At 37.2% G+C, this 16917-nt stretch overlaps 1 protein-coding gene across 5 annotated transcripts in view; it reads left to right on the top strand.

The window, feature by feature from the left end:
* The window catches only part of RNASEH2B (ribonuclease H2 subunit B), a 44049-nt gene extending 28185 nt beyond the window's left edge, over positions 1–15864 (top strand). Inside the window, exons 7-12 of one of the 5 annotated variants that reach the window (XR_008974317.1) lie at positions 168–273; positions 3274–3352; positions 4280–4322; positions 8008–8120; positions 9318–9398; positions 11316–11439. Coding sequence is in view for 4 of the 5 variants with exons in the window: in XM_057425067.1 (XP_057281050.1) it covers positions 168–273; positions 3274–3352; positions 4280–4322; positions 9318–9398; positions 11316–11423 (417 nt within the window). In the remaining variant the exon portion in view is untranslated. The other 4 variants (XM_057425067.1, XM_057425071.1, XM_057425069.1 and 1 more) reach the window with 4 other exon arrangements.
* The last annotated feature ends 1053 nt before the right edge of the window (positions 15865–16917 follow it).

Genomic DNA, 16917 nt, shown 5'->3' with positions numbered 1-16917 from the left:
GTTCTTTGAGCTCATATGCTAGTTATTACAAATGTATATTAAATTTCACCACAGCCCATAACTTGAATGTTTTATATGCTTGAAACAAAATTACAAGAGCTTTGTCACTGCATTAACATGTGCATAACAACACTGATACAGACATTTCATTCTGTGGTTTCCTATAGGTCAATCAAACAGTGAAAGCACTTAAAAGCAACAATATAACCGTAGGAGAAAGGGTATATGCAGCTACATTTATCAGCAGTAAACAGATCACAGATACTGAAGAAGGTAAGAAAACTAAACATTGTAATGAATTCCATTTTTGTGAAGTCCCATAGGTGGAGATAAAACATGATTAGTCAAATGTATTGAAATGGGCCTTTGCAGTAAATTTATTCCTTGTGCAGAAAATTCCATATATGTTGTGACTGTGTCAAGTGTGTCAACAATTGTTGACTTTTCTGAGTTCTTTGGTGTCTTCATTGGGGGACATTGTAATTAGTGGTAGGTCTCAGCCAGCGTTTGTTTAGCTTCTAAGTTCAAGGAGAAGACTTTCTGCTCAATGAAATGTGCTGAAGTGTTTCACTAAACTGAGACTGTCTTGAACAGTAGGACAGATGCTTATAATAATATGTCTATCCTGTAAGTTTCTCTGTATTGGAACAGAGTTCTTTTTTGTTGTTATTTTTATTAGCATTCAAATACTCTTCATAGGATTCTCCAAAAAGAGAAGGGTTCTTAGGAAGTCATAGTCACAAAGGAAAAACTCCTGCTCTGAACATTACTTTATGTGACAAATGTATAGAATACACAAGTGTGTGCTTATAGAGGGCAAAACCTTTTAATAATATGTGTATTAAATTGCCCTGATGTTGACAATCCTGGTACCCACAAGTCTGTAGTGATCCTGTTTGCTTCTAGTCACCTTTTCCCTGGGAAGGGCAGTGTACTGAATGTTACTGGGATATGAGTGTAGAAAAACCTGAAAATAGAATAAGATCTTTGAATGTTGATGAAAAATGAGAAAAGTTTAGAGTAAGATGAACAAAATAAAGTTGTTTCTTATTACAGAGACATTCAGAAGTCTGCATGCTGTTGAAAAATAAGTAGAAACAAAGCAACTTGCTGACGAAGTGGAAAATGAGTTACCAAGTAAAGATATCAAAGGAAACAACATAAATGGGATTTAAGAGGCAACTAGACAGTTTTATAGAACAGAGATTGTAATATATGGCTTTTAAAAAGGGGCAAAGCTACAAAACTTGTAAGTGACTTTAACTTTACAGTAGCTTTTCATCCTTTCCCCACCCCCATTTTTTTAAAGAAAGGGAAAATCACCCTAACAGCAGCCATCTTGACTATGCTTAAATTACTTTATCTCTGAAATTTGTAATTAGCTTATCTGCAGTGTTTTTTCCATCCCTGGATATAAGAGTCTTCTTAAAAGCCTTTTTCAGATTTTAAATCTAAAGAGCAGCACTGAAATAGTGAATATTAGCAGTTAAAAGTAGCTAAGTTTTGGGGGCAGCCCCTCTGTATATGGCAAGGTGAATGACAGGAAGTCAAATGGACCTTACACAACACTTGTTTTTAGTCAGACTCATTTTCTTGTCTGATCCTTTCGCTGCCATGACAGTGCAATTTATTTCTGTAGAGATTGCTTTCACAAAATTTCAGTACCTTATAAATAGATGGGTGTATGTAGTTAGCATCTGCAGTCGTTGTAGGGCAAAAATCTTGGAGAATATAATGAGTGCTAATGGGGAAGGAGGGGAGGTTTAACATGAGACCTGAATATTTCATTCAGAAGACAAAGAAGGGAGGTACACAAGTATTCCTGATGTTTGACAGGAGGTTAATAACAAAACAAGACTAGGGTGAGAACACAAACTCCCTAGAAGGCAAACAGTGGTATTTTTTAATTGGTAGAGGAAGTCAGTGAATATTGGTTCAAGGGAGGAATGTAAAGAGAATGGATTCTTTATTTAGTACAAAATAATAGCAGTTGACTTGGACTCCCCATTCAGTGTCATGATGTAAAGAGTGAAATGATGGGAATATTTTTCTTAAGCAATAAATTGGACATATTAAATGCTGAGGTGAAATTCTCTCTTGGATTGGAATTATTTCTTGTTCTCTCCTGACCCCAGAGTGGGTGTAGGGAGTGGTAAATCCTTGATGAATCTAAGCAGTGGAGGAAGTAGAAGTGCAGATAGGAGATACTAAGATTTTAATGTCAGTGTAGTTGAAATGCATGTACTGATGTCAGTTTGTTAATTCTTTCTGCTTCAATGCCAGTTTGCATTGGGCTTTTTAGGTTTTTTAGAAAAAAGAAAAGAAAAGGAAACTGTCTGGCACAGAAGAAACAGTTTTTCATCACCCTGAGGCTAGTTTACCACGTGCTTCTGAACTCTTCAAGTGTGTAGGCATATGAACAGATAGAGCTGTCCTATTGTAGGTGAAATTCAGAGGTGAGCTTTTGGCTGAATGTCTGTCTGGCAAATACTTCCTATGCATGGGTCCCGTTACTCCCTAGCAGCCCAGTAACAGCAAGTTTAAAAGATTCAGCCTGTGATCAGTAAGTACTTGTATAGAACGTGACCATAAAAGATCCGGTTTAGGACTTTATGTTTTAAAAGGGTCACTTTTTTTCCCAGTTGCTCAGAAAAACGTTTGTAGCAGGAGTGCCCTGTACTGAAAACAGCTTCTAGTAGTTCATATTTCCACAGATAATTATCCCGTCTTGCCAGTGATGTTTAGATAGTCCTTGGCATTTTCTGTGAAGTACTGAAATTAAGTACAAGACTTTGAAATAGACTCATTGTCTCATCTAATTGTTTTCAGTTGAAGCCAGAAAATGTACTTTAGTACTGAAGCCCTTGCCAAATAATTGTAAGATCCAGATGCTTTAAAATTAATGATTGTGTGTTCTGTTGAGTCAGCTTTTACTTTTGCAGGTTTTTAAAATTGAATTTCTTCAGAAAAATACATGATATCTAGTATGCTCAGTAAGTGAACAGCTTTTGTAAAGTACATACAGCAGATATTAATAACATGTGCTGACAAAGTGAGTGTAGTATGTCTTTACTTTTTAAATAAACCTACAAGTGTCATATAACATAAACTACTCGACACAGAGAACCATCACAGTGTATCCATTAGAAGTCTCTTACTATTAATTCAACCTTATGATTTATGGTAGCACATGCAACATGGTGAAGGCAACGTGACTATATAATGTGAATGTTCTTTTTTTTCTACTTTTCACTCCCTGCCCTGTTCCTGAAGACTACGTACGCTATGCCCATGGGTTAATATCAGAATATATTCCTGAAGATCTGAGTAAAGAGTTGTTAAAATACTTAGGGTAAGTATTGTTCCAGCTAGCTGCTAGTTTTATAAGCAATGCATTAATGTCATTTGGTCAGTGCTGTTGAATACTGGGGTTTGTTCATCACGGTTGCAATGAATAACACTATGAGCTTGTGTTTGCCACACTTTAAATATGGGTTTTTTTTTTTCAAATGTCGATTATGCCTTTCTGTTGTGCCTATGATGGGCTGTAAGAAAGTTGTGATATAAAAGTCTGATATGTCTGTTACTACAGTTGTATCATGAAACCCTGAGCGGTGTATCTCATTTTAAACAAAGTGGGTAGGAAATCCAAAGACTTACAGCAGTTTGTCCAGAGCTGTCAAGTACAAGCAGCAGAGCCAAGAGTAGAATCCTCATCCCCAGTCTTCTTTTCCCTGTTTGCTCAGTGCTGCTGGGGTTTGACTTCATATATCTAACCCGTGTTAGTTTATATTTAAATCTGGAAGGTGAGCCAGCATCCTTACCCTGGTGTCCCCTGCCAGCAGCAGCCTTTGCTTGGACCATCACTGGGACCCTGCACCTGTCCTTCAGTTCAGCTCTGTTCAAAGGATTGTGTTATAGTGGCCTCTGGAAAAATGTGCAATTTGCAGCTTGAAGTCCCATAGCTTAACTGTTTCATGGAAGAGATATTATGTTCTTTATAATACCATCTTACTAATAGGCAGGGGTTTCAAAAGTAAGGTGGAGTTCTGTTTTGTTTGCCAGATCTAAGAACTTTTAAAAGAGCCTATGTTTCTGTTATGGTGCCTGGCTCTGTTTTAGTTGTTTAATATAGAGTCCATGAGCTCTGTTTTTTGCAAATGCATGCCATGTGTGAGTAGTTGATAACCAAAGCAGACTTTATGGGGAAGGAATTATAAGCTTTAGGTTGTTCAGTCCAGCTGTCTTAATTTATAACTTAAAATCTTTTGTTCTATAGGCTCCCAGAACTTAAAAGCCCAGCAGTGGAGCCACCTTTTAAGGTAGGAGAATATTAAGTTTTTGACAGATATGTTGTGTTGTAAGCTAATTTCTCTGAATTATTATTAGAACTACACTAGGCCAAGCACTGGGTACAATACAATAAGCAGGTTGGCCTTGCGAAAAGCTGGTCTGAAATAACATGAGAAATTTACCATGTATTTAATTTTTTTTTAACAAGAAATATTTTGTTTGGTTTTCCTGTTTAAAAAAGGGGAGGGAAAGAAAGAGACATATTTTATGTCTCTCCTTTTTGTTTTGGTCAGCGGTCTTTTCATACATGTTTTGCTTATTCAGTTTTACTAAGGTTAATGTGACAATATGACCTCATAGCTTTCTTTCATACATAATTTATGAGGACCCTGAAAGGGATTTCTTGGGTCATGGATTTCCAGAAAACCATGTTGGATAATCTCTCCTACACTGACCATTCTTCAGTCTAAGTTTCATTAGGACTTTTTTATTTCCCTTACTTCTCTTGGAAGACTGTTCTATAACCTCATTCCTCTGATTCTTAGAAACCTTTCTATAAATTCCACCTTGAATTTATTCATGGCCAGTTTATTCCCTTGCGCTTTCATGCTAGCATTTTCTTTTAATTTTTAAATTCAAACGGCTGTTTTCCCCTCCCTAACATACTTTTCTCGATGCGTAAAAGGAAAACATATATCCCTTCAGTTTCGTTTTGTGAAGCCAAACTTGATTGTGTGAGATAGGTTCTTCATTCCCTCATCATTGCAGGAACATTTCTTTACTCTTATTCCAAGGTGTAATCAATAGTTTCAAAGCAGGTGACTAGAATCATATGTAATTATTCGTGATAAAAACTTTACTGATATGATATGATGGCATTCTTCCCTTCTTGTCTTAACTGGAAGTACTTCATCTCATTACGTCTTGGAGTCCCATTTGCTCTATTATTGTGTGATGTACCAGACACAATCCTGCTGCGAATGGTTAAGGTACACAGGTGGGGTTTTTTTCTCCACTGCAATTTTCAGTTGGTCAGCATTCAGATTTACAAGATAATCATGCCATTAGCTGCTGTGTACGTGACCTTTGTACTTCTGTGCATTTCACCTGTTTTTAATGTTTCTAGTCATTAAAGTTCTCTGGTTTTTCCTTCACGGTGTTAAAAGCTCTTTAGGCACTCATAGTGTACATTCAGTAAATGTAATCATGCTGTTATCTTTAACAATTAATGAGGATTTTGAATAGATACTGTTTGTGGCACTCCGCTAGTAATCTCCATCCAATCCAGTGCCATCTTTTTCTGCATTATTTGCCTTTGTTTCCCTTTTACCCAGTTTCTTACCTATCTTAAAATTCTTACGCAGTCCTTGTTTTCTATAATTTCAGTTGCTTAAGTGCCACCATGTCGAGTCCTCTGGCAATCCGTCATGTTTCTGTCACCAGGAAACATGTTATCTTTAAGGAAACAAAATATTAGTAGCCATTACCTATGTTTAGTTTTCATTTACTCTATATCTTCAGTTATTCTTCCTTCTTTAACTTTTTCTCCCTCTCTCCGTTCTGCTGAGGCCTACTACCACTTTTTCCTCCTCCTTATGTACAGTTGGGTGTTTGGCTATTCTGCCACGTTACGGTCCCTGCTTGCTAGAACAGTTGCCAGGTTTTGCTCTGGACTTGTGATTTCTGAGGCAGTCTCCCAACAGTGTCAGCATATTGAGTTTTACTTCTGTCTTGAATAGAGATTTCTATTCTCTTTTCTGCCCTTGTGTTTAACCTCTTCATCTCTACTGAAAACAATTTACTGAGGCAAAGGATTTATTCCATTTTGGTGCTACGCATAGATTAGCTTTAAAAATCTGTCCAATCCTTACTGTGTGGCAGCTTCACTTTTTCTTTTTTGTTTCCCTTTTTGCCTCTGTGGCTAAACAACCTTCTACTATTTGTTTTAATTTCCTTGCCAAGGTCTAACTCAACTTGACTTTTTGGCAGTTCTCACTTAATCCCAATATTACCTGACCCGTAAAACAGATTTTGTTTTTTGGCAGTCTTTTTTTTCATTCATTGTAGAATTCTGCTTACTCCTAAAATGCTTTTTTTTTTTTTTCTGGGGGGGTGGGGTGAGTGGGTATATGTGTGCATCTGTATGAGCAAGGGGGAACATTCATATGATCAAAGGACTAGGAAGCTTGATGTATGAGGAAAGGCTGAGAGAGCTGAGAGCCTTCTAGAGAATAGAAGGCCATGTTCCAATATATAAAGGGTGGCTACAAAGAAGATGGAGACTCCCTTTTTACAAGGAGTCACATGGAAAAGATGGGGGGTAATGGGCACAAGTTACTTATCTGACTGGACACAAGAGGAAAGTTTTTCATAGTGAGAGCAATCAGCCACTGGAATGGGAAGTGATGGATTCTTCAATGTTGGATATTTCTAAGATTCAGTAGGACAGTGTGCCTCTGTATCTAGTCTAGTTCATGTTTTGCCTAGAAGAGTTTGACCAGATGATCCTTGAAGTCCCTCCAATGTGGTATTCTATGATATAGTTTAGTCTGAGAAGGTTTTCCAGGATTTTTCACCTGAAGTAAAAGAGTCAAAATCACTTCCTTTTTTTTTTTTATGGTTTGTGAAGTTTTCCCCTTTAGAATCAAAAATCCCATTTTTTATTATCCTTTCTCTTTAATTTAAACTGAGGCACCCTATGTCTACTGAAACTAGATTACTTACTATACCGACTTTTCCTGCAATGTCCCTGCTACTTACCGAAACAAAGTCTAAAATTTCTGGCTGGTTCAGTGACTGTTCTGCTAAGCAGTATGTCAGCTAGCACATGCAGGAATAATTGGGCCCTACTGTTATTAATAGCATTTGTTCTCCAATGTATATCGATGGATATAAGTTATTTCCATGTGGTTGGACAGTTGTCCTGGCTGCACAGTTACTTGGCCCTTTGATTCAGTTAAGAATTATCTTTATGCATTGTAAGAAATATTAAATGCGCATCAGGAGCCAGCTGATATTCATTAGCCATATAAGCATGTTACAACAACTATATTAAACTACATGTGATGTACATTACATATTATGTATGAATCGCTTTTATACCATTGGGATAGTTCTGAGAATCTATTTTTAAAATTAGTTTTATTTCAGCAGCTTGGTTACAGAGGAAATGAGGCTTAGAACTGTTCGGTTGTTGGACAGTGAAATCTTGCTGAGGATCTGATTAATATCCAGAGCACTGACCAGGGTGTGCGTGATGCTTCTGTGTTTTAAGTCTTTGCAACTTCAGAGATTAAAACTCCCGTTTATTTCAGAGTCTCAAAGGAGCAAGGCAGGCTTGTACACTGGAACCTATAGTCTCCTTCAGACCATTTTTATTCACTTGCATTGATATTTCTCTTCATGAAAGTAAGGTGTATTGATAGACCTAGTATAGGATTAATGTAGGTAAAGAAGGGTCTAACATATATTTCCTGTTATGGTAAAGTAATTGCATGTTTAGAAATTATGTTAAAATAAATTCTTAAGGGAGGAGAGGTTTAGAAACTTCAGTGGTTAACAGAAAAGCTACAAGAGATTCTCTTGTACTGGGTAATAGTAAATTGGGTACAGCCTAGATTCTGTGATCTAATGATGAAACTAAAATTACATGTTCTGTGTATTAATTGTAAGTCATCGATCTTGTGTTCTAATTGTCATTGTCATACTGTCCAGTGTCAGCACATGGAGTCTGGCCATTGGCAGATGATGAGAGACATCTACAAAGAGTATGTAGGCTCTGCTACAACTAAACAGCAAACATTTTGCTGGAACACAAACATTTTGTTGTAAGTTTTAAAAACTTGTTTATCAGATTCCAAAAAGGGAAGAATAGTAATTATTCATTAGATTGTCATTTGAAAATGTAATCGCAGCACAGTAAACAGCCCCCTAGAGAGTCTGATCCAGATCCCATTGAAATCAAAAGAAAAGGCTGCTGTTGGATGTGGTTCTAACAGCTGAGAAATCTAAGCTGCAGACCTGGCTTCTGTGCCAAAGGGAGAGAGGGAGGGGGAGAGAGGGAGAGAGATTGCAAGCACCATAAACAAAATGAATAAAACAGCATCTTAAAATGTATGGTACTGTCCAAGTTGCTTGCAAAATCACTCTTTTTGGCAAAAGAACTAGGAAGGCCACAGTTTAGATTTCACAGGATATTAAGGACATGGTAGTAATATCAGATATATAATAATAATGAAAATAGTGTTGTAAAATACTATATACTTTTTTTCCCTTTTGGAAACATACCAGGAAGTTTTCACCTTTAAACTAAACACATGCTCACAGTTTATGGAAAGAAATACTCATTCTTACTGCCTGATTATGTGAAGTGCCGAGAACCGTTCACTTCCATTATTTTTGAAGTTATAAGTCACCCAGCACATGCAGTCAAGCTTCTTAATATACTGTTGGATTCAAGTGATGAAGCAGTCAGCAGAACTATGTCAGTGTTTCACTGCTGCCAAACTGCAGAAACTAATGACTTCTAAAGGTTGTGCACAAGCAGATAATAGACTAGATAATGATCCACCTGTGCTGGCAGATAGCAGTAACACTGGAGCTGCTGCACAGTTCCGTCAGACCATGGGGACTGGAGCCTAGGTTCCCTGGCTGTTAGGCATGAACTTCCAACAGCTGCTTCCTAAATGTTGTCTAAATAGATTCTGACACCAAAATCACAATCATGGAAGTAAAAAATGGGATTCAAGTGATTTCTAGAAGTCTGTCTTCAGAAGTCTAGGAAGAAGAAAATGCTTCCCGCGACATTGAACGATATCTTCTGAATACTGTAGAGGTGGTGTATATTCACATGTAAAGAAGACAACTGCAAAGAGAAATCTTCCACTATTACTGAAGATTCTTCAGTTGATTGCTAGTCCTGTTTTGGTGCTATGATTACATTATAAAGCCAAAAAATTTAAACTTCCATGTGTGTACATCATAAAAGTAGTTGACACAGCAACTTCCTCACTCTAACATTTCAGAAAAGGAAATTAACAGATGCCCCTGTGGAAGCAGAAGAAGACTATACTAAGTTTAACAGCAGCAATCTGAAAACCAAAAAGGTAAGCAAGCCTTGCATTCATGCATGTTTTGCTAAAGCATAGATTAACTTCCAACACTGGCATAGAATGCCTATTTTTCTCCTCCAAAACACTTCAGAAAAACAAAGTACAGGTGTTTGTAATTATATCTCCTTGAAACTTTTCATTCAGGTTTAATTTTACTTTGATAGTCTTCATGTCCCTTTCTGAACTCTTTTATACTGTTACGGTTTGACTGTACTTTATCAGTGAACATTCCAGTGGACCTCACAGACTTGGACACATGTTAATGTTTGCAAAGCTCTTTGAGAACTTGAAATGAGAAATCTTGTGGCTTAGTGATAGCAGCTGTTAAATTTCAGTAATTTGAAAAAGAAACGAAGATGGGAGCATTCGCTTAAATTCCAAAGGATGCTAAAACAGGCTTTATTTTTACCTAGAAATATTGCGTGCGCACTTACTTATGTCAACTTAATGAAGTTAAATCAACACAGAGCTTGCTGATTGTCAGCTCCAGCACAGGTTTGTAGGCCAATTCAGATCTGAGTCCAGTGGTGCCTGCCACCGTATTATTCCTAGGAGAGCAACAGAGATGCGAAAAGAAAGATTCTCTCTGTGTGTGCCAAGGTTGTGAGGCTTGCACTGGCTTATTTCTCTGACTATTGAAAGAAAATGAATCCTTTTCCAATCCATTGGGAACCAAAAAGGCCCTCTGTGCTGGTCTTGTGACCTTCAGACTAATGCCGACTACTCTTTATCCCTCTGCGAAGAGAAGCAGCTGGTGACAGATACATTCCTTCCTTCCCCCCAACAACCCCAGAATTTTTTGTACTCAGGGCGCATGCTAGTTTTGAAGTAAGAGGAGGATTGCTCTCTAAGTGAAGGTGATAAATAGTCTAAAATGTGCATGTTTCCCCTCTTTCCCCATTATGTACCTATAGCTTTTGAACTGAGCATAAAGATAGAAATAAGCTGAGGAGAGATAATTCATTGTAACATTAAGTATGATTTACTTCTGAAGTAATGAAGCACATTGATGAGAGAATCTGGGAAAGAAAAGATAGCTCTTGGAGTCCGTACATTGTACTACTTTTTTAAGAATACTTTGGCAGTGGTTTTGTTTGTATAGTAACGCAGATGATCATACTGTTGCGTATCTCCATCCTATCCATAATCTTCTAGCTGATCCCAAGTATTGTAATTGTGAAGTCCTGCAGACTGAGGAGTATTATAAAGAAAGGTCAATGCAAAGTTTTCTTAACAGGGAAAACAGCTAGAGATTTAAACCATAACGTTTTAAAATGCAAGAAAGAAAAGAGGTCAGCTCTGTAAAATGTGCTCATAAAATGTGTTTTAGGTGTAAAAGTCTGGGAAGTTGTCCCAGTGGCCTCAAAGTGCTTTGCAAATGTTAGTTACCTTCTTCATTCTTTTCTTCCATCTCTTTTCCCTTTATTTCACTGTGCTTAGAGTCTTTGATAATAAATCAGTGTGAATTATTCATCATCTGTAATGCAAGGGTGTAATTCAGCCTGCTGACAGCATAATCATGAGATTGAGTCGGAGGGTACAGTATGCATCTGTTATATTGCATGCATTATTCCTCTTAATGTACACTCAAGGATTATCGCAAAGTAAACGTTTGAGTTGGGATACCTCATTTTGCAGAAAGAAAATACGTTTCACCTCCTTGTCCTTGTAGTTGATTCTCTGTGTTTGTCTGAGGTTAAGTAATTTGTGACAAGTATTTTTCTGTTTGAATAATCTCAAATTTGTTTTGTAAGGGTTTTTTTCTTACAATTTAAAGCCTGCACAACATTATATTTACTGCTGTATACTGAAAAAGCAATTCAACTTCTTGGGTGACTTCTGTATTTAGGGGTTTATAACTTTCCTATGGAAATGCTGCTTAACTCTTTCTGTTTATCATTTCACTAACAGGCAAACAACAAGATGTCTGCAGCACAGAAGGCTTTGGCCAAAGTTGATAAGACTGGAATGAAATCAATTTCTGCTTTCTTCAGCTCCAAACCTAAAGCATCAAAATAAGGGCTTGTTCTTGAAAGAGTTTTTTACAGTGCTTATTTTTATGTTAAGCTAAAGATGTCTCCTTGGGTTTTTTGTTAGTATAGTATGTGCAGGGCATGTCTGTGTACATGGTGGAGTTTGTGAGAGAGCGTGGGACAGAGCTGTTATGCCTCAGCTGTGCAAAGCAGTGCCATGCAGATATTCTAACTTGAGTCAGGAAGATAGACTTGCTGCATTTGCAGCATGGTCCTGTGAACCACGAAGCAAGGTTTAAGGATACTGTACTGCAGCTTGTTCTAGAGCAAGCTCAGTCAAGGCTACCACAGAGTTTTCTCCATTGCACTCCATTCCAGGCTGGAAACATGCCCTCCTTTGAGTTTTTAAGGAGTTTTATTCATTCATAAGGAACATTATTTTTGGGGATTTTATAGAGATTTTTACCTAGTATAGCACCAGAGTAGGATGTCATCATTAGATTTTTATGTTGACCCAGATCTAAGTGCTGATGTAAGCATTGTCATTGGTGGCAATTTATGGAGGCAAAAACAGTGTCTGTATTGGGATTCTGGGTGGTTTGAATATGCTAAAACCAAATTGCAATAAATGTCAATCAACGTGTAATGCAATAAAGTGCTTTGTGTAACAAATTTGTGCTTGTTGTATTTGATGTACATTTTGAGATTTAGATTGTGCTTCCAGACATTTATTAAGGGGTTTTGGTATTTTCCTGTGTATAAATTTTAATCCTTAAAGAATTACAGCATCACTTTGGGCTTACATGATAAATCTCTTAACACATAGCAATACAGGGGTATTTTTATGTTCAGTTCCAAGATCAGTAGGTTCTTACAAAAATAATTAAGAAAAGATGTATTTAAAGACAAAACTTGTTTTCTTAAACAAGCTTATTTGGATCTGGATTCTAAAGCTTAAGTATGAGTGCCTTAGATAAGGTTTAGTTTTATGAAGTTTTGCACAAGGTAGGACTTGTACTTAAAACACACTACTCACTTTTGAGTGTATTCTTTCCACATTGCAGATTTTTTCTTATATATTCAGAAGGATAGCTGTCTGCTAATTTGCAAGTTCTCTGATTCACAGAATCGAAGAGTATGGAATCACTGGGATTGTTAGTATAGGTCTAGCCAGTTCTGCAGAAAACTCATCGTTTCGTCCACCAGTTGTTGCACTGAGTCATTACTGTGGGTCAATTACAGCGTGTGTTTTAAAAAGACAAACTATTTCATTCTTTACTACATCAGCTCAGTAGAGCATCTGCCTGTTTCCCTTGATAATAGGGAGTTTCAGAGTAGCTAATAGTTTCTTTAGTTCTTTAGTAACTGCACTGCTTTTCCACTTCAGATTACTTGCTGCATTCACAACTATAGGTTTGCAGTGTTGTCTGTTAGGTTAAAGAGCACTATGGCATTTTCTTTCAACCAGAAAAGAATGAGAAGCCTTGCTGGATATTCTGTGCAGTTTTGCCATTGTTGGAGTTTGTGTGCTTTTCAGACCAGTGGCTATTTCAGTTTTGGATATAGCTTGTAAATGAAGTCAGTATGGTTGGAATTCCAGATAAAAGAAAATATTTGGAAGTCTATGGAATTATTATCTCAAATTACAGAGATTTATCTGACAGATGTGGATGGCCTCCCAAAAGCATAGAGTTAATGTTCCTAGTTTTAAAAGTGTTTGTCTGAAGTGGGTTATCTAGACCCAAAATGAAGTTCTTTGGGGGGGGGGGGGGAAGCTTTTCAGGCATTTTGAGGTATTGTAAGTCTTCCTTACCTCTGGAAATCAGCCTGTAGTATTAGCATTTGAATGTAGTTTGAGAAGTGTGTGAGTGAGATGCAGAGACTTTATTGATTTTTTCAGTTAGAATCATTCTCCTAAGTCATTTGGTGCTTTAATAAAATTTATTTAATAAAAGTCATGAATGTCAACTTTCTGAAACAATATTAGGGTGTGGGAAGAGGTAAGGAACACAAAACCCCCAGGAATTGCTGTGTGAAGCCATAGAGAAATTCCTGCTACTCCACGCTGCCTTGTTGTTCAGCTGTCTTCAGCAGAATTTCACCAGCTCTATCGGTAAAGTTTCCCCCTTTTCTCCTTTAACTGTCAGACAATTTTAAAAGTTAATAGTAGGTGTCACTGCATTTGACAATTTCTATGTGCACCGCCTTTGGAATTGGTCTAGGCTGTAAGAGAAGACCCGCCCTGTAGCCGCACATACTGGTTTATCTGATGGGTCTTTGCTATGATTAGAAAGAACTAGCATTTGGTGAGCCCAGAACGAGCAATTGCAGTCATGAACTGGAAGGGTTAGATTTTGAAAAACATTCAGCTTAACCCAGCAATTTATTTGACAGTCAAAGAAACTGTCCCAACTTCATATCAGTAGGAGAAGGGATACACCAATGATGACAACTTTTGAAAACCACCACTCAGAAGTGCAGGATAATGTTATGGAGGGGAAAAAGAAGACAACCAGGTGCATACTGTGTGAAGCTTTTTGTAGTAAACAGCATCCTAGGAGCATTTTGATAAATGAGAGGAAAGGAATTACGTATCTGTTAATGGCAGGCCAATTCTGGGCACTAGAAGACGTTGAGAAAGCAGGCAGGCATGGGATGGATGTTTGAGTGGAAAACCAAGAGTGGGAGAGAATTACACTAGAAACAGGAACTGTGAGTAGGATGTGTATATGATAGAATCTCTTCTGGATGTTTAAATCTGCTAGTTTTAGGGGTTGGGTTTATAATAGTTGAAAAGTTTCGTGAAACATACTTTGGAAATGCATCTTCTCATTGACTAGTCAGAATTGACTCATTCTCTAGTCAGAATGTAGGACAGGAAGACAGTTCTGATAGGGATGGGAGGCCTTTGTGCTGACTTCTATCTGGGGTACCAATTCTTTTTTTTCTTTCTCTGTACATGGCTTTCACATCTGCCGCTGCGCTCAGGGACTAAGTCTAGAGTTCTTTCTCTGTGCATAGGTGCGTTATGCTTTAGTGTGTCACATCTTGACTTCAGCTGTCAGCTATGCTGTAACTTACAACAACTGTAATTTTATTAGTGACTGTGCTTTTGGTTGACCGGGAATTTGTGTATGACAAAAAAAATAAGCCATTTCCAAAAGCCATTAGAGCTTTCAGATGAAAACAAAAACTCTTTTCCCTTTAGGAAAGAATGAAATACATTTAGTAACTTCGAAACTTCCTCAACATGTAGCAGTAAGAAGTTATGAAGAGCATATGGTGCCAAATACATAAAGCAATATTTCCTACCACAAGGATTTAAATACAGTTATTGTGCCTGGCCAGCAGTAGCAGTAGGTCATTAAGAAGTGCTGCTTTGCTGTTTCTTCCTTGGTTAGCTTAGTATGAAACAATATGCCAGCACCATTATAGAAATGTGGTCTTACTTTATTTCTTTTTCTGGATTTACATGATATCTCTCCATGTTCATGTAAATATCTGATGAGTTATGATGCTTTTATAATTGTTGGTTTGGGATTAAGCAGCTCTTACATTTCCACTTTTTAGACTTCACACTGCAAATGGATTGACACCAGTGGGCATGGAAAACTTCATATGGAAATACCAGCACTGACTTAGGGATATGTAAGGGTTGAACTTGCACATCATTTTCAGTCTTAAGTAATAAACTTAGTTCTATTTGTAGAAGTGACGATTGGTGATTTTAATATTTTCAGTGGAAAAGGTGACACACTTGGCAGAATTTGCATTCAGATCTGAAACCTGGAAGAGCTGCTTGTTTTTAGGTGTTCAGTTGCATCTGACCTTCTGTTTTTTACAGGGAAACTAAATGCATGGATGCTCATTTGAATAGATTAATGTTTATGACTAGGGTTTTCTCTTCCCTTTTTAGATGCCTGGGCGAAGACATGCAAAGAAGAAATGAAAGGAGCATAAGGAGACTCGCTAATATTATTTTAACTTGCCATAATCTCAGAGCAGCTTTTAAAGCATTTTTTACACACTTTCTGAAAATAAATGCTTGAAGTTAGACAAGCCCTGTTCCAAGAAAAAGCAAATCTCAGCAGATTAACATTGTTAAATATGCGGTGTGTTAAACATACACTGCTTCAGATTTTATAGCTTATACACTATTGGTCTATTGGGCCCTTCCAGGAAAGCACTTAGGAGCATGCCTAATGTTAAGCACATGAGCAGTGATGTTAAAGTCCGCAGTGTTGTTCGTGTGGATAAGTGCTTTGCTGGATCAGCGCCTAAAGTCCTGTTAGGTGCTGAGCATCCTGATCCATATCCAGCAAAGCACTTACGTCCGTGCTTATCTTGAAGTGGAAGAGCCAGTCTAATATTTGTGCATTAGTGTTCACCATAAAACCTCTCTTGGCACAATGACTCACATGCTTAAAATTAAGCACCTGCCTAAGAATTTTCAAGGTCAGACAACAGCATCCTTGAGCAAGTCTTAAATATTTACTCGATTTTGTATGATATTTTTTTTTTTTGTATTCTTTTTTTTTTTGTCAGAGCATATGATTTTAGTGGCCGTAAGTTTTAGAAGCTGCATAGCAAAATACGCAGTTGTATGCAATTTTCTCCTTTCTTTCCCAAAATCTAATAAATTCAGAAGAAGTCCAATGTTCAGACATAGAATCATCCAAAATTTAAAAAGTTAACTCTAATTTTTAGGACATTTACATTTTTTGAAATAATTTCACTGAGCTTGATTTACATGGTTTTGTCCAAACAGTAGGTCAAGTCTGACTTACTGTCCAAAAGATGCTACCTAGCTGTGGTTGAGTGGACAGTCTGACTCTTATAAAGCTTGAGGCAGCATGTGTGTTCAGAAGTACAGATGGAGAAGCCGCATTCTTATTTTACTTCTTTTGTTCTAACAGATTGAAACCTTAAAACCATGTATAAAATAACATTTACATCTTGTGTTAAGAACTAAACCAAAACCTGGGTAATCCTCTAGGTAAAAAAAAAAATAGACCAAATTATTATTTTCTCTACTCATGTAAGAGACACTTCCTGTGGAGCGATTTCAACCAAATTGCCAACCTGAGCTGACGTACAGAAAATGATGCTAATGAACCCTCATGTGATCTGTATCAGATGCAGTCTGATGTTTTTAAGTTAGATACCTGTTTATCAAACTACCATTAATATTACCTCTTTGCTGCAATACTTTTAAAAAGTAGTAATTGGCAGGATTTTTAACATAACGAGTGTTTATTTCTGTAAGTTTTAACTATGACCCCAGTTTGCAGACACCTACAGCAAATAGCCAGAATGTTCTGTAGAGCTTGAATATATTTGAAGCATAAGAAGGAAAAGAAAAAAAAAACAATTTTACTTCCACTCTGGCAAATTCTGCCTAAATTCAAGTCAAACAAGAGCTCCAAGAAGAGCATTGCTGAAAGCTAAATTCCAAGACAAAGAGGCAATAGCTTATTCAGCTTTCTTTTTGTCTGATTCTGAGCAACTCAGTTTCAGAATAGGAAAAACCTGAACTGTTA

This window comes from Pezoporus wallicus, unplaced genomic scaffold (assembly GCF_028554395.1).
Source record: "Pezoporus wallicus isolate ANWC-B61680 ecotype Strahan unplaced genomic scaffold, APGP_CSIRO_Pwel_v1 contig_6488, whole genome shotgun sequence".
In the NCBI taxonomy this organism is placed as follows: Eukaryota; Metazoa; Chordata; class Aves; order Psittaciformes; family Psittacidae; genus Pezoporus; species Pezoporus wallicus.
Note: the sequence above shows the minus strand (reverse complement) of the source record. Positions and strands in the feature narration are given on the sequence as shown.